This window comes from Tripterygium wilfordii, chromosome 5 (genome assembly GCF_013401445.1).
Source record: "Tripterygium wilfordii isolate XIE 37 chromosome 5, ASM1340144v1, whole genome shotgun sequence".
Lineage (NCBI taxonomy): Eukaryota > Viridiplantae > Streptophyta > Magnoliopsida > Celastrales > Celastraceae > Tripterygium > Tripterygium wilfordii.
The window spans coordinates 12,722,531-12,747,048 of record NC_052236.1 but is presented as its reverse complement, the minus strand read 5'-3'; the positions used below and the strand labels follow the sequence as shown (position 1 = coordinate 12,747,048).

At 36.5% G+C, this 24,518-nt stretch overlaps 4 protein-coding genes across 4 annotated transcripts; 1 reads left to right on the top strand and 3 right to left on the bottom strand.

Moving 5' to 3' along the window:
- Nucleotides 1-3,114: 3,114 nt before the first annotated feature.
- On the bottom strand, nucleotides 3,115-8,320 carry LOC119999026 (putative clathrin assembly protein At2g01600). Its single transcript, XM_038846515.1, has 15 exons — nucleotides 8,086-8,320; nucleotides 7,904-7,973; nucleotides 7,707-7,804; nucleotides 7,098-7,236; nucleotides 6,837-6,964; nucleotides 6,537-6,629; nucleotides 6,350-6,400; nucleotides 6,146-6,211; nucleotides 5,999-6,064; nucleotides 5,742-5,822; nucleotides 5,560-5,640; nucleotides 5,009-5,167; nucleotides 4,820-4,901; nucleotides 4,609-4,730; nucleotides 3,115-3,703 (listed from the first exon to the last, which is right to left on the bottom strand). The coding sequence occupies exons 1-15, from the start codon at nucleotides 8,173-8,175 to the stop codon at nucleotides 3,347-3,349; spliced, it is 1,683 nt and encodes a 560-aa protein (XP_038702443.1). The 5' UTR covers nucleotides 8,176-8,320; the 3' UTR covers nucleotides 3,115-3,346.
- A 2,307-nt stretch (nucleotides 8,321-10,627) lies between these two features.
- Nucleotides 10,628-12,189, bottom strand: LOC119998970 (probable NAD(P)H dehydrogenase subunit CRR3, chloroplastic). The gene is made up of 3 exons (XM_038846453.1): nucleotides 11,854-12,189; nucleotides 11,588-11,739; nucleotides 10,628-11,120 (listed from the first exon to the last, which is right to left on the bottom strand). Exons 1-3 carry the CDS (start codon nucleotides 12,111-12,113, stop codon nucleotides 10,996-10,998), a joined length of 537 nt encoding a protein of 178 aa, XP_038702381.1. The 5' UTR covers nucleotides 12,114-12,189; the 3' UTR covers nucleotides 10,628-10,995.
- Nucleotides 12,190-18,401: 6,212 nt separating this feature from the next.
- Nucleotides 18,402-20,840, top strand: LOC119998787 (DELLA protein GAIP-B-like). The gene has a single exon (XM_038846217.1). It carries the CDS (start codon nucleotides 18,745-18,747, stop codon nucleotides 20,548-20,550), a length of 1,806 nt encoding a protein of 601 aa, XP_038702145.1. The 5' UTR covers nucleotides 18,402-18,744; the 3' UTR covers nucleotides 20,551-20,840.
- A 2,232-nt stretch (nucleotides 20,841-23,072) lies between these two features.
- On the bottom strand, nucleotides 23,073-24,495 carry LOC119998980 (the record flags this gene model as incomplete). Its single annotated transcript, XM_038846467.1, is given in 3 exon segments — nucleotides 23,073-23,843; nucleotides 24,212-24,287; nucleotides 24,289-24,495. Coding segments are annotated over 3 exon segments (465 nt in total), but the record flags the coding sequence as incomplete, so codon positions are not given.
- Between the last annotated feature and the right edge of the window lie 23 nt (nucleotides 24,496-24,518).

The window sequence follows — 24,518 nt, the reverse complement described above, 5'->3', positions numbered from 1 at the left end:
CAGATTCTCTATCCAATCAACACTGCATCAGATTACCTATCATATTCTCTATTGCATTAAAATAATATTTATTTCTCTTTCCTTTATTTATTCTATTCATATAAACTACTTCTATTTAAAATAATAAATTAATTACATTTAAAACAATATATTAATTAAAATAATAAATTAATGTTATTAAAAATTAGAGAAAAAAATTGAGGAGAGAGAAAAAGTGATGAGAGAAAGAGGAGAGAGAAAGAAAGGAGTGAGGAGAGAGAGAGGAGAGAGAAAGAAGAGAGAGAGAAAAAGTGAGGAGAGAGAAAGGAGTCAAAATGTGAGGAGAGGAGAGAGAAAGAGATGAGAGAGAAAGAAGAGAGAGAAAGAAAGGAGTGAGGAGAGATAGGAGGGAAAAAATGAGAAGAGATGAGAGAGGAGAAAATAAAGTAGTAAAAAATATTATTTTATGTTTAGGGAAGTGAATAGTGGTTCTCTAGATGTAGGGAACTACTGTTCATATTCTGTAAAATAGGGAACCTCTAGGTAATCTGATGCAGAGCTCTATTTTGACAAAATTTCTAAATTTTACAGACAGACTCATGTTTAGGTAATCTGATGTGGATGCTCTTATAATTTTAGTTGACTGTTTTGTAGAAGTAGCTCACATAAAATTGTAAAAATTAGTTTTATTGTAACTTAATTTGGTGATTAACTAGCAATGTTTTTTTTAACAAAGAACAACTTAGTAGGAGTGCCCTTAATCTAAACAATCCACCAAACTTAGGTTGAATTAGGAAAGCGCAAACCCAACCCGAGTCCTACTTTTTTCTCCTCTTGTGCCCTTAATTTGCCCCCACCACCCAAAAAAAAAAAGCGATTACTAGTAAAAACAAATATTGTAACTTTTGATCCATGGTCATTTAAAAAACCAAATGATTTTTAAAATATATTCATTGTAAAATGTTAAAAAGTAATTATTAGTAAAAACAGAATATATTTTTACAAAAAGAATAAAATGAATTTATAGTGGTGAAAAAAACCCTTTAATGGATAGCTCAAATTGGCATTAAAAATGAATTTTATTTTTCAATAGGCTCAAAAAAGGAGGATCGATCATACCTCTCTTTTTCTTTACTTAATCTCCTTTTAGCTTTCAATTTTTGACCCAAAAAGACAATAATTTATTATAAAATTTTCCCAACATAAAAAGAGTACATTTCAATTTTCAAAGAGGATTTTTCATTCGATCTTTCAATGAAGGCTTCACCAATAGCCATTCAATGATCAAAGCAAAGTATCTAATTAATAAACAGAAATGTTGAAGTTTTAATTTTTAAATAAATAAATTAAAAGAGAACTTGGAAATGACAATATTACTGGCCCACACTATATATCTCATCTAGAACGTACGCTCTCATTCCTCAAATTGACAATTTCAAAATTGATGACAAAGATTTGTGTGTGATGTGATCAATAATTAAACCAAAAATCAATTAAGAATTATTAAAAATTGATCACAAGTTGAAAGAAGATATGTGACAGTTGCATTTATGTGATTATAGTGCGTGTGTATATATATATATATATATATAGTATCATTGACATCTTCAATCTTGACAGAGAAAATATATGTACAAAATCAATAATAATAGGAATCAAATAAACGAGTAACACTAGTCATATATACTGCTAGTTTTTTTTTAGTAGTTTCTATTACTCGTTTATAATAAAATAACTATTATTAGTCATATATACTAATATAATCTCAGAGACTTTTATTAAAACAAATCATTTTCAAAACTATTAGGCCCAAAAACCTTAGAGTCTTCTCAAGCAAAGTAAATTGTTAGCATCATATATAGTTGGGATTATGGGTGGTAAATTTTTTTTATGGAATTTGAGATTAATATTTTACTTCTACTACTTTGGAGTGAGGGGGATTTTCTCATATTCCTAATTTGTTGGTTAATCTAGATTTGTAGAAGGGTTTGTTTGATTTTCTGCGCTAACCACACCAGGCGACATAAAATATTAGACAAAAACAAAATAGTGTTGTCACTGTTGCAATTGAGCTGGTGAACCAGTTGGGAATCAACTGACAAGGCTCGCGTGGTAACTAAGAAACCTCCCAACAAATATTAATTATAAAGTACTATATATATTGCTTAATTTTTGTACCGTAATCATATATACTATATAGGCTCCACATATCATATGTTTTCATTTATGATTATTAGTCTCCTTTACCTTATTTTTTAAGAATCAATTTGGGGTTGGGGTTATCCAAAATCTCATTTTGGCCATTGTTAGTAGTTGGCTATATTTGTGATGAGGACATGGAATTCATTTTCATGACCATATAATTAATGAAACACATTTAATTATAAAGGTATAATTGATTATTCTCATAAATATGTTTAAATGTTGGTTCCAATATCTATTCAAATTTATGATGTATGTGTATAGAATCTAGCACTAGGTATAATTATGAATCTTTTGATGTATATCAGTGACCTTGAGGTCCATGGTTCTATTCTCACCAGGGGGTTTGGGATTTTGGTAGTTTTCTATCCGCTGTGGTGGCCCCTCGGGCATGGCTTAGCTTGTGTGTGGCCTGTGGACCTTTCAAAAAAAAAAATGTTAAACAATTTACTTTGCTTGATTTATATATATAGCTTAATTTATCAGCTGATCTTGGTCATTGTTTAGGAAGTAATGAGCAGGAAATTATGCAAAAAATAGGCCATATTATTTGTACTACACTACTATTGTCTGTCTATGCTTATAGTTGTAGATCTTAGGATTCTTGGGATTAAGAAAGAGAGCATGAACCACGGTGATGATAATCATGATTTCCCTTCCTTTTTCTTTTCTGCTTTTGATCTGCTGTCCCTCACCATCCTCTACCTTTTAAAATATCTACTCATCCTCTCCTCAAATATATATATATGATCCTGCTAAAGTTTATAGATTACAGAATTGGTTATGTATTTGCTGCCCTGCATGGACTTGTAAACCCAAGCAATCATACAGTAAGATAGGGTTAGGGTTAGGGTTAGGGTTAGGGTTAGGGTTAGGGTTAGGGTTTTGTGTAAGATGATATGCTACTAACTTCAGTCACACCAGCAAGAGGGCGAGAGTAACAAATGATATGATATTATGAACTGTAATCTCTGTCTGATTATTACATCTCTCACTATTCACTCAAGGGTTTGACAACCCAAACAAACATAATGATTCAAGCAAAAAGCCACCAGCTCTCGTGGGCTGAAGAGAGAAAAACCTCACCCCCGCTTTACTCACTTCCAAAACACAAACGCCATCTGCACAACCTACATTACATTACCAAATTATTCAAAATAAGTGATTACAAAAGGCCTGAGCTCCCAAATGGATTCGCAGCTTGTTGATGAGGAACAGGATTTGCAGGAAATGACCCAAACGCTGGATCGCCAAAAGGATTTGTTGGTCTCATCATCACATTTTGCTGCTGAAATGGCTGCTGCTGGTAAGTAGGAGGGTATTGCATGAAAGGATTGGGCGGCTGTTGAGCCATTGCGGCCATTTGAACAGTAGGAGGGGGAGCAACGCCATTAGACATAGCAAAAGGATCCTGTACCTCAAACGGATTTGGAGCTGCCCCTCCATAAGCAGGCTGCCGGGCAGCTCGATATGCTGCTTCATCATACAGACTGTTGAGAGTGAGCGAGTCTAATCCACCAGCCTAATATTCATTGGCAACAAACACCAAAATCAGTTAAATCCAACAAAAATGTACATACACGTCTCTCACCTTTCACAATAAAAGTCCTGACATTGCACATAAAGAAAAACTTTTGGTTGTTTCAGACACCATCTAGAAACATGACAGGTTAACCTGGTTAAAACAAGTTTATCACAATTTTTTCATGCAGGTTCATGAGATAAAATGTGTTTCACTTTCAAGTGCCATCACAAAGTCCCAGGGTCTCAATATTGAGAATTAAGGGGAAAAAAGCCCGAAGCTCAGGTTTTTATCATTTTTGCCATATGCAATCATATATCCCATTTTTTTACAGAAAGCAAAACAAATGTGTTCAAAGGGCACATTATTCTGTGTAGATTGGGAACATCATTGAACGTTAATCCACAAAATACGTCTTAATTACCGATCATTATTCCTCCATTTCCGTCCTATTGTCTCTGTTTGATGGTCATCAAACTACACATCTCAAGTACAAAGAGTATAATGGCTCAGCTAATCTGTGGGCAAATGAAACTAAACCAGAACTAAACCGCAGAAAACAACAGATATCAGTCCTACGGCCATGAGTGTATGGAGAAAACCCTCCTCATTCTGCAGCTTAATATTTTAATCGATGCTTTTATCTCATTTTAGTCTTAACCATATTCCCTTTTTACTTTTAGTATTTTCTTGTAGTAAACTTTATCAACATGCATAGAATTTTTTTATATAGGAATATCTTCAGCATGCAAACACTAACATTCTACAATGGCTCAAGCAAGAGATAACAGCCAGCACCTTCGACAGTTCACTAATATCACATATTAGAATGGCTGTACATCATGTATAAATGAATACAATTAAATTTATAGAAAAATAAGTAAAAAAGCCACGACATGGCTTACCAGTTGCGGTTCATTGGCTGAGGATAAGTTGCTACTTGGGGTTGTGACCAGGGCAAGTTCCCATCCAGTAGGATCAAAGTCTTTTGCTTGAGAAGCACTAGAGTTAAATGTTGGCGCAGCATCTGCCAAAAAAAGATCCTTCCGGTAAGCAACAAGTGAAATAATAAACTAATATGAACAAGTAACGTCAGGAAAGAAAACTGAGAGTCACCAGATTCTGTAGTTACTATGGCCAAAGCCAAGGCATTTTGTTCCTCAATCACAAATGCATTTGGTGCACCATAATCCAATCCCTGAACCACATGAAAAAGTAAACAAAAGAAAAGAAAAAAATAAAGAAACAGGGTAAGTTCTCCATGAACGTTGAGAAACTTGACAAAACTCAAAACTGTCAGATTACCAGTAGATCTCCTGTCTCCATGTTGTTCTGAGGAGGGGTAGCAGCAGGAGTGACATCGACATTAGACACAATAACCTCATCAGGAGGTGGAGGTTCAGGTTCATCAGCGTCTAATTTGGTGTCTTCAGATGGTCCTTCCTCTGGCCTATATGTCAGAAGCTGTTCAAAGTGATAAAGATTAAACCCCTACCACAATATCTACAAGTATTAAATTCAATTTCAAAAGACACAAGTTGACAATTACAGATAAAACACCAAATCAAAACAATTGGAGTGTATAGTGCTGTCACCATGTTTAAAGGCTTCTTCAAAATTTACCGAAAATGGTTAACTTTCGAGAATTTGTAGCTTATTAATTTCCGATTACACCCTTTCTACTGACTAGCATAGCAGAGCCCACAGGTTGTCACCATCCAAGAAGTCTTAAAAAATCCTTGAACTATCTTTCTTCACAGGTTAAGTTCATAGTTTACATCAATTAATTAATAAATATAAAAACAACACAAAGCAAAGGAAAGAAACTTGAAAGTAATAATTTGGCAAATACTAACCAGTGGCTCACTTGGAACAGTAACCATTCGGGGGGCCTCCTTTATGTACTCTTCCATGGTAGTAAGAAAGGATTGCGGAGGCTGAAGAAAAGTCAACATAACATGAAATAGATGAGATAACTGCAACAGCAAGGACAACATACAATAAATGAAATGTTGTGTACTTGTGTCCCTGTCAATACCTCTCTCAAAACAGGAAATTGGAAATTCCTTGCAAGTTCCAATCCTCTGCAAACCTCATAGAAATCAGAAAGGTTCCCAGCCTAGACAAGGAAGCCAAATTTGCTCAATAAAGCCCCAAAACTCAGAGTGCTAAGACAGTAAGATCTCAGAAATTATAACATCAAGGTGGTTGATGTATCCGTGGTTTACCCAGCAAGGTGGGTCCAATGACACCCAACCTTGGAGAGGCTCCACATCCTCAATAACCTATATTCACCTGCTGGCCAGCTCTTTTGTAGATATCAAGAGCGCTAATAGCTTCATGTCTTGGCATCTCAAAAAACTGCAATTACACCAACATATTCAATAATGAAACAAAATTCAAGCATGGCTGGCAACTCTTAAAATTAAAAGGCCGAGTCACCTTATCAACAAGATTGATGATTCCATCATTAATAGCACAGTAGATTTTAAAGCTCTCCTTCAGTACCTGTCAAGTGCAGGGTTTGATTAGGTAAACAACAATCATCATTATTATACAGAACCTCAATAGAATATAGAAAACAAAGGCATAATTAGAATAAAGTATTGAGTGCATCAACGCATGCAAGAGATACGCCTAACATACCAGCGCCAAAGCGTACTGTATAACATAATTGGCAACAGCTGCACCTTCAGGCTGTAAAGTTGAAGATAAGTATCATTAACTTTAGTTCTTACAAATTTCCACTCACCAGCAACAAATAAAGCAATCGGAACAAAATAGCAGTGCATGTTAAAAGCCAGGTTTTATTCATAAATTTCCAGGAAGATACCCGACAACCAATAAGTCGATACAGCAGCTGCTGCAAAGCAGGCAACTGCTCCAACAGTTCTTCACTGTCCAATTCTCGAGTTTTACTGTAGCCCTGCAAGTCAAAAGGAGCGATGATCAAGAAAACTTATCACCAATTTATTAACAATAAATTCATGTAACATCTAAAAATCATTACTGAGTAGAATCTTGAAAAGTAAAAACAACAAATCTGGGGATACATTTATCCATTATAAGAATCTGTTCTCTTTATTTCCTTTTAAATCCAAATGTATTAAGAGTCCACAATTATGGAAACTACCTTATCCTGTCCTTGGGAAGGTCTTGGAAGTCGTTCTGATTCAATGTCATATTTCAAAATCCTGAAGCATTCCAGTCTTTCTTCCAAGAACAAAGCATATGTACGTACCCAGCCCGAGCAATCCCATGCTGGAAGGCAAAAGCACAAGACAATAAATGTTTACGATCTCAGAAAGTTCCTTCTCTTTTTAAGGTAAAGAGCTTATACAATTAGCTAAACTACAAACAGACAGGTGATTAAAGGGTGAGGAGAGAGACCGACCTATAGGGCTTGAATCATCCTTGAAATTAGAAAGTTGAAGAATACGTCCTCTCTGGGAGAAATTAAGTAATTCCTCTCTAAATGTAGGATCACCCTCCCTTAACAATCTATGGATTACAATCAGTGTTTTTAATGCCACCTGCCATACACGGGAAAAATTATCCTCATTAAAAGGATCAGCTGCATATCGATATAAAGCAAATCATGTACAACTACAACTCCTTCAACGCTTCCCCGACAGAAAATTGAGGATATAAAGCACAAATTGCAATGATGAAACATCATCTCTTAATCTATACCATCAACTGATACATAATAACTTTACATGAACTGCTTTTACTGCATTACATGGTCCCAAGGATGGATAAAGCAGGAAGCCATTAGTAGGCTGAGAACCAACATAAACCTTTACCAAATCTTATGAGACATGAAGATACGCGACCAGAATCAGACAAAAATGAATAGCAATAACAATCAAAAGACAAAATGCACCACAATAACAATCAAAAACAGATCTGTAAACACATAATAGTCCCAAATCCCAACGCATTTCAAACAAAAACCATCATCAGCAAACAAAATAAAAATCCACAGTATTCTTAAACATACCGTCCAATTGTGAGTCTTGGCCAATCGACGGGAAAGGGCATGGATGCAATAAGCAACATCCGCTCGAGGTCGAACCGCAGACGTTGTCAGCAAGATTTCTGTACAAGAATCAACCAATTGCAGATCCGCATAATCAATATTGGATCCCCCAATTACAATCAAAATTCAAACTTTAAAGAAGAGGAAAGAAGACAGACTTCGAAGGTGTCGTTCCTTAGGCGGACACTCGACATGGTTGGTTGCTTTGACTATGGCAACATCCAAGTCCTAATTACAGAACCCAATCAACCCCCACAAAAAGAAACAAATCAAAGTGAGAAAAAGAACCGAAATTTAACACAGAGATGGAGAGAGATTGAAGAGGGTGGCAAAGATGTACCGCGTAATCACTGTTGACATGAGCGAGACCGACTTTGGTGGAGTCTTTGAGGGCGCCGTAGGCCTTTCTAAACGTCTGAAGCGTGCCCATTTACCCGCTCAGATCGCGCGCGCGCGCGCGCTCTCTCTCTCCTGGCGATTACTGTTACGTGGTAGTCGGTCCTGGATTCTCTCTGTGTCAATCTCGGCGAGAGAAATGGAGAAGAGGACCTTGATTCGAAGGAAAAAGGCGTCGCCAATATATCAATTCTTTGTTTTTGTTTTTAATATTAAGAAATTGAATAATTAATAAATAAATATTCGTTTCGTTTCGTTGTGTGGAGGGGTTTGTTTCTCTCTGGACTCCAGCCTTTGTTGGCCTCTTTCGGTGTGCCATCATTATTATTAGTTATTACTATTATTTTTTATCCATTTTTACACTTTATTATAATTATTACTGCTCATATTTAATTTAAGCCATTAATTCAATGTTGATCATGCTATCAAAACGTAAAATTATGGTATAGAAATTATTGCAATTAACTAACACGGTTAGATATATATTAAGAGTTAGGGATATGGAAGGCTTGAACTCGAGACCTTATGAAATATCACACAAATGAAATGAGTGTCATCTAAACTATTCGTGATTCTCTACAAGGTCGATTTGTTTTATGTTCTCTGTTTCCCTGTTTTATATATTTACAGAATTTTTTTTTGTTCTTTTCAAGTGATTTTTTTTTTTTTTTTGTGTGTGTTTTCTAAAATGACAATCAAACATGTTTCAAGTGATTTCATATTCTTTGACTTCTAGTTGAAGGATTAACCATCTTTCGAGTGGGTAGAGGATAATTGATGGGCCTCCAGAATAACCCGCATATTACGTAAGCCCAATAAAATACATGGAAATGTTCAAAGAATTTACTTGTGCAGTTCATCTCTCGTTCATGAAAGATTCCAGAAAAGATTCATCTTTAAAGCTATTCTCTCTCCTCAGATCCATCAGAAGGCAAGTGCCTGAGTCATTGTCATCTACAATAACCACTTCCAGCTTCCTATCTGGGGACATGGAAACAAATATTGTGGCTTCTCCTCTATCCTACCCCAATGAACCATATCGAGGAACCTCCCCGCTTATGCAGTGAAATCACCATTGGATCTGTTGGTGGTTCTACGGCAAACCATCTTGCAAGAACATGGTATTTTTGGGTATACAAGTTAAACCATGACACCAGTGAATGGGGAGAAATAATAATTTGGGTGACCAGATTCCGTTCTTAGGCCTTAAGCCACCACTCCATGATATACTCTCTGCCAAAGATTTTCCAGAACTGGAGAGGAATTCCATATACTTCACTGATGATTACACGTTCAGATGTTACTATACGGGTGTGTTCAACTTGGACGATCACACGGTCAAGCCAATCTCTAGTTGTGATCAGAAGAATGTGCACTAACCTTTATGGATTACTCCAAAGCAATGCAAGGTTGTCATTGTTCTAAGGTTGATTGGAGTAAAAGGCCAATGCCTTTTCTTCTCACCTACCCCTGTTTGAATGGCATATCTAAGTTGCTAGTTCTATTGAACAATTTATCATCTTGTGTATCTATTAATATATGTTGGTAAGATGAAACCACAAACGCATGTTCTTGTCCTATTCTTAATGTCATCTTCCCCAGAGACCTTACTATCTATTCCAGACTCGGTAGAGCTGCATGTTCACATTATCAAGCCAAATGGTGTGCAGCTTGATTAATCCAGAAGCCCACTAGGGAGTAATAAATTGTCCAAATTGGTGAAATCAACATAACAAAACCCTTTTCACATATAGTAAGGGGAAGAAGAAGAAGAATGAAGAAAATTTTTCTCAGGCACAAGGGTTCCCTAAAACACTCGTCAGGATTGTAGAAGTAAAAATGAGGAATCATAATTCATAATCACTGCAGATTTCCAGCTCAAAATAGAAGAGAAAAGAAAACATAGTTCTGAATAAACACGATCAGCATAACAAAAATCAAACTTATGGTACCAGTAAATCTCCTGCCTCCATTAGGTTCTGTATCAAAAGAATTATATATTTCACAGGTTATTTTATTCGGAGCTCAAGCTGCCACGTAAATCTATTGTTGTGATCTGGAAATGACTATGCCATGACCCTTATGGATTATTCCAAAGCCATAGTAGCTAGGCTGTGTATTATCTCCTCACAAGAAAGAAAAAAAATAATAATAATAACAAAACAAGTTGTGTTATTATAGGTGCAGCTAGATTGAAGAACGAAATATGCCAATTTCTGGGTCTGACTCTTGTTAATATGTCAAGACTCATATCCCTAACCACAAATGGACGGCTATACTGGCAACTTGGCGCACTATGGTATTCAGAAATTCATCTTCTTGTGTAAGCTCATATATTGATGAGTACTCCATATATTACTGTATAAGGAGGAGCCCAGTAAGTTATTATAGTCTGTTGCAAGGTGAGTGTTTCACTAAATAGGTAAGATGTTGAAACAAGTACTCGGGAAACAGTATAACCAATATCAAAAATTAAGAGAGAGTAATAGCATATGCAAGTAGCTGAATGGCAATAAACATAGAAATAAGATCTCATATACAATTATCATTGAATATAACATTATTAAGAGGCATAATCTGGTGCAGGGAAATAGATATATATACTAAAGCCAACATATGCAATTGTCATTTGTCACAGAACATGGCATTATTACAGCGTCATCTGGAACAGAGTTACTTACAGAGAATGATGCGCCGACTTAATTGAGACATCTTTCCAACTCAGACATCATTTTTATGGAACTTGAAATCAAAATGGTGCTGTAAGCTGGACAGTCTCATATAACTGATTAATATCATCGTCCAGCAGAAGACAACCGTATTGGATTTGGAGCCTTGCGCTTGGACTGGTTATTCACATAAGCAAGTCATCCAGTAATGGTGTGCTGAACGGCAGCTCTATTGCTCCAGAAGCCACAAGGAGTAACAAAGTCCAAATTGGTAAAACCCACCAAAGCACAAATATCAGAATTCTTCTACCTGAAGAAAAAGACCAAGAAAGCAATTTGAGACCACTCAAAAAAACTTGAGCTTCAATACTACAAAGTGAAGAGAAGAATGGATGCTTCATGATATTGTCAGCTTAGGTTCTTTGCCAATAAAATAACAAAGTCTGCAGGTTTTATAACCAACATCTAAATACCTGCAATAACAGAGCTTAGCTAACCAAAAGAATGCTAGGAAAAGATTTCAAAATCCATTAAGCACTTCATAACACAACAACGAATACATTTAGGCGGATGGATTTGTTCCAATCGGGGGTTCTTTTTCAAGGGTTTCCAAGAAGAACACATGCGTTTTACGGTAGTAAGCAAAGTAAAACCAGATTCACTCATGTGGATTTCTTCAAAAGGTTCAATATAATACACTTATTCCAAGCAAGTAAAAAGGTATTTACTTCACATTGAAACCATTCCAATTGCCTACTGAATTAAAGCAAACAATACCTGAAGACTGAAATGTTGACTCAGTTTGGACAGCAAGCCACTCTCCAGTCTTTCGAAGCTTTTTCTCCACTGGTCCCTCAAATTTACCAGTAGATATCGGCAAAATCCCATCAAACAGCGACTCCAATTCCTCTGAATCCTCCTCCGACTCCCTAATAACCACGATTACAGAAATCAAAATCAGTAAAACAATGAAACCCAATAAAAAAAAAAAGGAACCCATTAATTCCAAAACCAAGGAGACTCGGATAGAGATGAGGACGTACTTTGGATTTGGATCATTATCCCGGTAGCATCCAGCTCCAATAACTCGTTCAACTTCTCTTACACTGGGCTGGGGTGGTCTCTGCTGCTTCTTCATCTTGTTGTTGTTGTTGTTCGTTTTAGGAAGAGTTGAAGTGGGAATTAGTGGTGGATTGTTGTTGGTGGTTCTGGTGCGGGAAGTAGGAGAAGGGTTATGGTCAGAGAGAGATGCAAGAGGAAGAAGAAAGGTTGTTGAAATAGAATGACAGGGTGAGTAAGCCATGGATTGGGTGGGTATAGTTTCTTTTTTCTGCTATCGAAAACAAGATAAACCCCAAACGGGAGTGTTAAAATATCTTTTCAGTACAGTGTTATGTATTAATTACATCCACGAGAGTCTGCAATTTTCACTATGCAGTTAAGAAGGAGATACAATGGCAAATGAGCCATTGGTTGAGTGGCAATGACTTTGCATGTCCCTTACTAAGGTCATGGGTTCTAGTCTCACCTCCTCCGAATATTTACAAGGAGGTGTGTGGGCTTCGTCTGCCCCTATGTGCGCTTCATAGTCTGCCCCTGCGTGGGCTTGATTTGTGCCTCCTGCGTGGGGCCTGTTGACACCTGTACTTTCAGAGGCTTGATCTGGTGGTGTATCGTATGTTGTGTTTGTACTTTTACTCAAAAAAAAAAAAAAGAAGGAGATACAATGAGATTTCAGAGTAAATATCCTTGACATATTACCATATCGAAACTGATAAACCAGAAATTTCATATGATCCGTGCCCTAAACTCCGTGTTGTTCCGTTCCCCGGGATTTATCACACATATTTAAACCCAGACGACATATCAATAACACTCTAAAACAAACGTAAACACAACCTAAGAAGCGCAAGTGTTTAAAAATTGCGACAGTCAAGATAACTATAATATAACACTAAAACTAGGACAAAACGCGAATGGTACGTACTTGGAACCCAAATCATGACTATTCTACCTCCTTTTTATCCCCTATTATAAGAAACTTTGATTTTGACACCATCTACAGACGATAAGGATAAGCAATCAGCAATGAAAGGATTTTACTGGGCATGTTTATACAATTCTCATATATTCATGGGCAGATCCATGTGATTTTATATACTGGGTCATCGGGCCTAGACCTAGTGAAATCATGTAAGAACATAAGTAAACTTACTTGATGATAGACTGAACACATTAAAGCAAGTAACAAGCCTCCATAAAAATATAACATACTCTCAATAAAGAATATACAAAAAGGATAGGCCTCCCAAATTTTGGGAAGCTCAAAGAAAAGAAGCCACTCCACTCGGATTGCAAAAGAAAAAATATAGCAATGGAGAAGACCAATTAAATTGAATTGATGGATGGACCTGACGAAACTTCTGATGAAGAGGCTTGAGAGGAATCAAAAGAAAGTGATATCGATATATATATATATATATATGCCTAGCAGAATGGCTTAATAGAATGAAATAGAGAGGAAAATTGGACGAAAGAATAACCCTAACAAGGAAGATTGAAACTATTGTCATTGAGTGCAAATGCGAATAATAAGACAAAGATAAAAAAGATTAGAGAGACGAGACTAATCAATTGAAGCTGCCGGTGTTTTGGAACCAAGAATATAACTCTAAGTCTGAGACATATAATGTTTATTAATTGAAACTATTATTTATGATTATCTTCGTCGTATATAAATAACTATTGTCTAATGGCAAAAAGTCCCTTCCTCTAGGCTTGCAAACCAAGTCCCATCTCACCATATGTACTTTCCCAGCATCATCTCTATTCTATCATTCCAGACGCAGATTATTCTGATAGGATCCAATCTCTAACAAGTGGATTGGCTAAGATAGGTTCTTTCCATAGTCTACAAGGGCATGCATATCCGACTGTTTAGTTATGTCCTCAGCAACTGCATACGATTCTCAAGTAATGGTTTGAAAGGGTCACGTCACACCATATTTTTATGTTTTTTTCTATCAGGCTTATTCTTCACCGTTGAATTGAGACTAGTAGACTGAGAAATTCTAGAGTTTCATCATTCATTATAGTGCATATGCTGATATGCATGTCTATACGTGGTTGTGTTTGTACTGTATGCCTTAGCTGGCCGACACTAATTTATGGTGGATGATTTTTCAAGTTTTTTTTTTTTTTAATCTTTCACTTGTCTACCTTTTCTTTTCTTTTTTTTTTTTTCATTTTTGTTATTTTCCCATAAATAGGGAGACTGCAAAAAAGAAAAAATGGGTAGGATAGCATTGATTTTTCCTCTCTTTTTTTTTCCCCTGGTTAGATATGGAGTTTTGTCATAAATAGAGAGACTACAAAAAAGTTCACAATGAAATGATGAATTGAAAATAACCATTCAAGCATTATTTTTTTAAAAAAAAATTATTGAGAAGACTCCTAACCAATCGTTTTTCTTTTTTTCTTTTTTTTCCCTCTTGTCTCTTTGTTGATTTTATTTTAATTTATTGAAAAATGTTTTTAAAAATTAATATAGGTTCTTTTTTCATCTTTGGAATAATTCTACGTTCATTGTAAAATTAATTACAATGATCCTGAGATAATTTCTAAATAAAGTGGAAGGTATACTCTTCTTCTTTTTTTATAAATAAAGCGTTTAAACTCCAAACCCAACACTTCATTCCATAATGACAAACGTTACATCTAACGCCACATTAGCGGCCTAGGAATTTACAAATACTAGCATAGAAACTAAAAAACTGAAAAATAAATACCGGACTAACACAGGACAACAACAAGATGTACCCGAATATACTCTTATGAGTGCAAAAAGACATTGGTTATGCCCATCATTTAAATGATTTGAGTTGATTTAATCAATTTTGGCAACTTATAGTTGGCTCCAAGTATTTGTTTCATATATTTGAATTTTTCTCTTACCTTTCACTTTTCAGAAACTATTTAATATTACAGAAATATTGTCATGATTGAAACCAGTGAATTATTGTTGATTAATTAATAGCTTATATCTAATCTATTGAGTTTGGTTCGTGATTATAATTTGAAAGGGAAATAATGATAATTAATTAATTCATATTTCGGTCAATAATTGATTGATTAATACGTAAACAACATTGTTTACATATATGCTAACATCATATAATTTGTTATTTTCGTTTTTAAAATTAAATATTTGATTATTTTATTTAATTGTTTCATACTTTCATTTTCAAGAGACGGATCGCATCTTTAGTTTTAGATTGATAATCAAGTTATAAAATACATCATTTGACGTTGATGTAATAATGTAATATACACTTCATGCATATAAGATATTGAATAATCGAATTAAGCTTAATCAAAAGAAAAGTAATTAGGTGTAAATACTTTTTATGTCAGTTTAGCATTGTACAAGACTTGCGCTTTGGCTCGATTACATTACAATCAAGTTCTAGTTCGGCTCGATTAACTATATATTTGATTATTTCCGTCGCCAAAAAACCATCCAATTCACTATGTCTTTCAGACATATGAGTGGGCATAAATCTCAGACCGCCAAATCAGTCTACACCAGACTGACAACGTCTAAGATTGGACTAAAACCCATGTGGATAAATGAGGTTCTTAACCCCTCCCCGAAAGTGAGTAGGCTCACGGAACCAGGAAAACCACAAGAAAATACTCTCAGTTGGTTCGAACTTTCGACCTTAACATCATCCGTCTTAAAACCCAGAGATATTGAGCTATTGCTCCGTGGTTCTATATTTTTTTATCTCACAAGTTTAAGTTCAAGCTCAAATTTATTTATTTTTTAATAATTGAGAACGACACTATACGAGTTTACCTTTTAAACACTTGAGATGACTTAAACTTTATGCATTTGAATTTGAGGTCAAATTTTAACCTAAAATTCACATATACACAAACTTAAATGCAAGCTGAGCCTATAATCGAGCTCGAGCCTAAACTGTTTGGTAACAACTTTGTGTTTGGTTTATGTATGTGCATATACAACATTTACTACACATCCCAACATCCATTCTAAAAACATATCAGCAACGTGTGACACTCATTTATTCGGTGTGATAATATCATAGCGATGTCACCACACCAAATAAATTAGTGCCACACACTACTGAAATGCTTTTGGGATAGATATTGTCGGGATCTTTATCATTTTCCACATATATGTATATATATATATATTATGTTTTGAAATTTTGGGCTGAGAGAATGCTTTAGTGAATTGTAATTTCATGAGGTGTTTGAAGCATTAAAAGGTGTGGCAATGTTGATGATATTGACTTGTCAATATGTTCAGCTGTATCCATTCAATCATTTTGCATAACAACAACAATAAGAAGAGCTTAATTAGTCCAAACAATAAATAAAAGTAATTAACTAAAACCATGAAACCAAAAACCAAATGGAACAGCATTTAATTAAATGAAAGCATATATTAATAAAAGGTGGCAATAATTGACTTTTTCAATAATTTGTCACCCATTGGATGATTTTCCATCCAACCATGAAGATCAAACAAAAGAGCTTTCATCAGGACGGAATCTCAGAACACGTGGAAGAATCACATGGTGGGTGGGATATAGTACAGCAGGAGCTCAGTACGTATACAGAGACTGAGACTCTTACACGTGTAAGAATCACGTGAAGACCCCGTGGGTGGTGGTGTCAGTTCTGTTTCGGAATTTTCCCCTTTTGCCCCTGTTTCCAGCTGAGGAAAAGGTAGGCGCTCTCTCTATTAATTCGTCACCTCATCATAATTCCTTTTTTGACAAAATTCTTTTTAAAAAATAAAGCAAAAGCTTTATAAGAGGGAGGCCGTTTAAGTTAGGGTGGAAAAAAAAAATCGATTTTGTGTTGGTTTTGGGTTAAACAATATCACATATTTATATATTCAAATCTTAATTTTTATTGAATTTCAATTATATTTAATTGATCAGATTTGGATTGATTTAAATTCAGACAATAACCTAATTCGATGATCCCTAGCAAACATATAGTTTAAGTTATAGGGAGTATGAGGAGGAATATTAAACATTGACGGCCGGGCCGATTTAATCGTTCGGTCTACCTCGTGTAGGGCAGATCTGACAGTTATAAGGACCATTTCTCCATCTCAACCACCAACACCTAGTGTCCTACACCATGTTACTGGTAGTTTCTTTTCGATTTGGTGAAGATGGTTAATGGATAGTTAATCTTGGAAGTCCTCAAAAAACCAAGAAATAAATTTAATTAAGGTACATTGTGTTGCATTTATTAAACAGCATTGATTCAATGCCCACCATTAATCACCTAACCTAACACTATTTTTTTCCATTCGACTTTGGGATGAGAGAGAGAAGAGAACCTAGTAACCAAAATGTCCCATGAAATCAAATAAAATCCTCAAAAGGACATTACCATAACTAGGAAAAGCAAGTGGTGATAGCCCTCCACTGTCGGAGAAAATAAAAAATTGAAAAAAATGTTTCATCTTATCCGTTTCAGTTGTAGATAGGGATTACAGAAGACTGTCTCATCTGAATTAAACTAAATTTAAACATAAATTATATGTCTGTAATTCATATCGAAACATAAAATTTTTATTCGATTTAAAATTTGATTTGGGTCCAATCATAAAAATCTTATTGGGTTTATTTGTCCAAACCTTAACTCTGATTAAGTTATTATCCAATGTACTAGTCCGGATTTAAATCAATTCTGGTTTGGTCAATTAAATACGTTAGAAATCTAATTTGAGTTAAGGTTTGGACATGTAAGTATTTCATAAACGAGTGATGTTATCTGACTCGAAATCGATTTTTTTACCACCCCTAATTGTAGATATTAGATATAGATAGTAGATTAGTAGTGGTTGTTGTTAAAGGATCTGTTTGGAAGTGTGTTATACTTTGAACTTTCAATTATGAGATAAAATAAGGTGACACAAATTGTTTAGAATGTCACTGAGAATTTAAAAATACTGTATCGAGATGATGATAAAATGTGACACAAATTGTTTAGAATGTCACTGAGAATTTAAAAATACTGTATCGAGATGATGATAAAATTTGATATTTTTGTAAAAATATAAATAGAATAATAAAATTGATTGAGAATAAAATAGAAACTTTTTTTTTTGTATTTCAATCTCATTGCGTTAAAAGTGACAACAATTTCAACTTCAAATTCACCGTAATATGATAATACATAACGCATCGCTTAATCACACAAATTGGTGTTTGACAGTGTGTTTGCACTGCTTTTAGGTGCACCTCACCTCATAGCACCACTGCACCACAGCTTTTTTCCCTCGCAGCACCTCACCTCACAACATTCTCAAACGCTTATAATATATGTTGAATTGTCCCACGTAATCAAATTAGGTCAATTATTTTATTTTAGATTAATATACAATATAAATGTTAAGTGATTTTATATTATTAATCATCTAATATAATTATAATTTGAATACGTCAAACTCACCTCACGATAACATATCACAATTTTAAAAATGATGCGCCAAACAATTTCGTTTTTAAGCTAACCTCATAACACAGTACAACAATTCACAGCACATTGAAATGGACACACTTTTTTATCCGAATAGGGTGCGTTCCATCCAAAAGCTCTACACATGCCAAGGCCAGGCCTAGATTGAGCTTATTTGGTTTCCCTCTACCCTTCTTTTTCTCAGATTAATTTGTTCTACAAAAAGAAAAATAATTTAAAATTTTAATTTCTCTGATCATGAAAGTGGCAGTGGTACTGTAGTAGTGAAAAACCAAGCAAATAGCTCCCCTTCTTCAGACTCTCAACCCATTTGCAGCTTTGTTTGGGTTATTGAGCAGTGAATCCCCAAAGCCCTCAATCCCCAATCCAAATCCAGAAGCAGCAAATAAGAGAGGAAAGAAACCATGAAAAGGGAGCATCAAAATCTGGATCCACAGGCTGCTGAACCTTCTTTTTCTGCTGCTGCTACTTGCGGCGGCGGCAACGGTAAAGCCAAGATATGGGGAGAGGATGGTGGTATGGATGAGCTGTTGGCGGTTTTGGGTTACAAGGTCCGGTCGTCGGACATGGCGGATGTGGCGCAGAAGCTTGAGCAGCTTGAGGAAGTGATGGGTAGTGTTCAAGAAGATGGGATTTCGCATCTGGCGACGGATACTGTTCACTACAATCCGTCTGATTTGTCGACTTGGCTTGAGAGTATGCTCTCGGAGTTGAACCCTCCCACTAATTTTTATCCGGTGATGGCCGGCCCGCTGTCACTGCCCCCCTCTTCTTCTTCTCTAGATGAATCTTTTCTCGCTCCGGCTGAATCTTCTACCATCACCTCCATTGATTTTGCCGATCCTCCTACACGGCAACAACAGCAGAATCGAGCGTTTGAAGAGTCTTCATCTTCTGACTACGATCTTCAGGCGATACCTGGAAAGGCCATCTATACACAAATCCAGTTCGATTCTTCATCTAGAGACCACAAACGCTTGAAAACCTCATCTGGGTCCAGCTCCGAAATGTTTCAAACACCTTCTGTGGGTTCATATTCTGTTGCTGCCGACTCAACCCGTCAAGTAGTTCTAGTTGACTCGCAAGAAAATGGAATTCGACTCGTCCACGCTCTAATGGCCTGCGCCGAAGCCGTTCAAGAGAACAATCTCAATCTGGCCGAAGCTCTTGTGAAGCAGATTCGGTACTTGGCGGCGTCCCAGGCGGGTGCGATGCGAAAGGTCGCCACATACTTCGCCGAAGCCCTGGCTCGCCGAATCTACAGACTCTACCCTGAATCCCCACTGGAACATTCTTTCTCAGAAATGCTCCAGATGCACTTCTATGAGAGCTGCCCTTACCTGAAATTCGCTCACTTCACTGCTAACCAAGCAATTCTTGAGGCCTTTGAAGGCAAGAAACGCGTCCACGTTGTGGATTTCTCGATGAATCAAGGAATGCAATGGCCGGCTTTGATGCAAGCCCTTGCTCTTCGTCCCGGAGGTTCACCAGTTTTCCGACTAACCGGGATTGGACCACCTGCTACTGACAACTCCGACCATTTGCAGGAAGTGGGTTGGAAATTGGCTCAATTGGCAGAGACGATTCATGTCGAGTTTGAATACAGAGGGTTTGTGGCAAATAGCTTAGCCGACTTGGATGCTTCGATGCTTGAACTCAGACCGAGTGATGTTGAGTCAGTTGCAGTCAACTCGGTGTTCGAGTTGCACAAATTGTTGTCTCGGCCGGGCGCCATAGAAAAAGTGTTGAACGTGTTGAAGCAAATGAAGCCGGAGATTGTCACAATCGTCGAGCAAGAAGCGAACCACAACGGTCCGACTTTCATGGACCGGTTCACCGAGTCATTGCATTACTACTCGACTCTGTTTGACTCGTTAGAGGGCTCGGTTAGTTGCCAAGACAAGATGATGTCGGAGGTGTATTTGGGGAAGCAGATTTCCAATGTGGTGGCGTGTGAAGGTGTGGACCGGGTGGAGCGACACGAGAAGCTGAGTCAGTGGCAAACTCGTCTGAACTCGGCCGGATTCGATCCAATTCATCTGGGGTCGAACGCGTTCAAGCAGGCGAGTATGCTGTTGGCTCTATTCGCGAGTGGGGAGGGTTACAGAGTGGAAGAGAACAATGGGTGTCTGATGCTGGGCTGGCATACGCGACCACTCATTGCCACCTCGGCTTGGCGACTCACCAAACAGACCGTTATTCCTCTCTGAGTCGACTCGACTCAACGAGTCGGGTCAACCCAAATCTGTAACAAATTCAGCAATCCAAATAGCCTAGTGGGTGGGGGCCTAATGTGTAATGCTGCTGAGCTGGTTTTTCTGTTTAACTTTCTTGCTCTCCATCTCTCTTTCTTTTTTGCTTACCTTTCTTTAGATGTCTTTTTCTTGGGGTCCTTTTTTTGTGGGTGGAATCTTTGGTATTCTTCATGGTCAATATGTATTTATTATATATCTCTCTCTCCATATGGTTTGTTGGTAATAAAAATAAAACTTTTTTTAAATACCGTTGAAAAATATATTTTTCATTGAAATCAAACTTGAGCCACACATATGCTTAATTCAATCAATTATCAATTGAGTCACTTCTCATTTCTGATCAATGTGTAGTTGCTCATCTTACTTGAATTACAAACAAGGAAAGATGCAAACTTGGAATTCTATGTTTCAAACTAAGGATTAATTGAATTGGAGGAAACCCAAGTCAGTTTTGACATTTGTTTATGGCCACCGGTTTCTTTTGGTTCTGGTTTGATCTGAACTTTCACTTTCAATGCAACTCACAATTACCCATTATAGAGTGCTAATTAATGAACCTATGGAATGCATTGAATTGGCTAAAGCAAAATATGGTAAAAAGAAATATGGTCTCTAATGTACATTATTATGATGCATTTAATTGGTCAAATAAAATTGCAGTCATCCCTTGGTGGATTTTGACTTGTGAGTGTGTGCATGTAATGCATGATGAAGGCATTGAATTGGGTAAAAGGAAATAGAGAGACAAGTATAGTGGAACCACCAATATAGATCCCACTACCAAGCAGCATTGGCCAAGTTAGAATTGATTAGATGCATGAAAGTAAAAGTGAAGCCTTTAGTTTTTAAGGAAACTATTGACAAAGAATCCTCTTTTATGTAAGCTAAAGCACAATCATAAGGGATAAGGAAAAAAAAAAAGCTTACTTACGATTTCTCTTTTTATGTGTGATTTTTTTTTACTTTCTCAAAAAGGTTCACTTTTTAGTATTATTTAGAGTGTATATTTGTACTAATGATATGTAATCCTTACCCATATGAGTCAATTGAATTAGATTCAATATGACTTAAATGAATTAGAAGTATTAGATATCACCTTGAGATAGTTTAGTTGGTTCTCTTTTTGGATTTAGGGTCTACAATGTTTTAAGTCGGGAGTTCGAACTAATCAATTGAGATATTTACTTGTGAAATCCTGGTTCCGTAGGTTGTTCCACTTTCGGGCTTCTACCCTCATGGATTTCGGTCAAGTCTTATCTATCGTCAACATAGTGCGAGCTGCTCTTAACGATCTAATTGCGCCCACTCAACTGTATGAAGGACATGTTAGACTGAGTGATTTCTTTGATTTTAAAAAAGAGTACTAGCAATTAACACACCATTTGTTCATATATATGTTCACAAATTTCACATCTATGTAGAATCTAGTACCACTTCTTTGATGGAACTCAAAACAAAAAAGAAAAGACTGGCCCCAATCATGTTACGATGTAAAAAGAAACATGAGAATCAAAAACAAGAGATCTCTACCCAGGATTTGTAAACAATAAAGGGAGCAATATACTAGTGTAAACAGACCAGTGGGTGAATGAACGAATGAAAGGAAATTGAACACTATCACCATGCCATTGTATACATATTGATGGGATGTTGGAGGGCCATATATATATATATATAATATTATGGATAAATAAATAAAATGTCATGTCTAGGCAGCATGACATTGACACAGGCCTCGCAGAGAAAAGAAACTCTTCTAAAGAAGACGAATAAAATCACGAGGAAAAGGTATCGTCAGAGAATTAGTTGGATCACAAGTGCTATCAAAATACTCGGATCTAATCGAATTCGAATACACCACGCCACCACCACGTACTCTGCCACAAACTCAAAGTTCACTCGTGAGGGATCAGGCCGTCACGTCACTTTGTCATTTTGCTGTCTTTGAGACTTTAGTTGAGAGTAGAGAGATAGAGAGAGGCATAAAACAATTGAGCAAAGTTAAGTAGTTTGAGCTATGGGTTTTGTGGACTTTGTAGAGATAACAAAATCAAAGTGGGTTAGGCTTTGGCCTTGTACTTTAGGAGAGCAAAGTTAAGTGGGTTTGGACCTTGATACTTTGTAGAGAGGTCAAAAAAGATTTGAACTTTGACTTTGTAGTGAATCTCTAATGTGTCAAACCATATACATTCAGAAAATCTTGACTTCGATTTCCATTAAAAGTAATATGCCCAAAAATTTTGTGTCTGACTATGATAACTCAAGTTTAGATTCATATCGAATGTTCAAATGATAATCTTATATGGTGTCGTCGTCCGTTAGGAAGAAAAAAAACGACCATGATCTAATGTGTGTTGAATTGAAGGTAATATCCCCAAAGCTGTGGAAGCGATAGGTGTGGGAAGCCTAGAAGAGGAAGGCAAGTCAAACAGAAATTATTGATGATATAATCTGATTTATTAGATAAGATGAGGGTGTGCATGTGCTCTACTCATAATGAATGAATGAGAAAAAGATAGATATACATGTTGCGTGTACAAATATTAGAAGCTGCATTTTCAACACTCAACGATCACACCTATACCCTTTAATGTTCAATTCAAAGAAGTCTCTCTCGTTATACAATGACGGTAAGCACACCACAATTCCGGTGGACTGTAACGTCAATATCTATATATATATAGAGAGAGAGAGAGAGAGAGAGAGAGAGAGAGAGAGGAGTCAGAATCAGAATCACTCGTGAGCTAATTCATACAGTTCTTCAATGTCGGAGACTTGAAAAAATCCACCTCTCTTTAGTCTTTACTCTCTGACTAACCATTCTACAATTGCCTGCCTTTCCCAGACTTTCATGTACCTCTTCTTCTTCACTACTAAAAAAATCTTATCATTCAATCACCAAAAAGTCAAGACTACAAGGAGTTCAGGTTTCTCCCAACTCAAAGCAGGACAGGAAATTCAAGGAAAAAGAAAAGTAATATCATCAGAGATTACCAAAATTGGTTTGGACGAATAAAAAAAAACCAAAAAAGAGCAAACTTTCCAAGAAATTTACTGGAAAATGAACTAATGAGATGATATCTTAAGATTGGGAGACTTATTGAGCCAAGCCTTCCAACTCCCACTTCCCTTACGAGCAATCCCTGCAGGTAATCCTCCAGCATCTACCACTTTCTCTGTAGTTGGCTCCTTGCACAGCATGAAGTTACGAAATCTTTTTGATCCAATTGTCTCCCATGGACTCAGAGCTGTAATAAAATGCAACACAAACCCATCAAAATTTCAATCCCAATACACCAAGTAAACCAAACTATAATCAGATTGTACACAAAAAATCTCAACGCAGATACACAAAGTCAGTCAAACTACAATCAGCTTGTACAAAAAAGTTCACTTTGCAGCAAACAAGCCATCACCATCAGCAAGTAATTCATTAGAGCTTTCGAATTCAACATCAAAACTGTCAATCCGCAAAAAGATAAAATCATACCCAATAACGCACAAAAAACAATCAATTCAATTCAAGTTCAATTGGAAACAGATTAGCCAAAGCAAAGCAGTTAACTTTCATAATTTTTAATACAATATTAGACTTGATTCCAATGTACTTACTTACCATCTGATCCAGTACTAGGGCAGTACAGGAAGAAATCATTGAAGTCAGACCCAAGAACCGGAAGGCGTCCCTACTCACTCACGAGCATAGGACTTCAATGCCATATCAATCACCCCTGCAACAAGCACCTCCTCACCGACTACAAAGCGGGTTGGCCCAGCACTCCCCAGCACAGTAATGCTAATCAAGAACCTATGGCCCTTAACGTTATGATTCTTCTTCGAAGAAAAGAGAGAGAACGCTAAATCACACAGCTTTAGCGTGATTTCAAATACCCAATGGAATCAGGGAGCAGAGAGAGATAGAA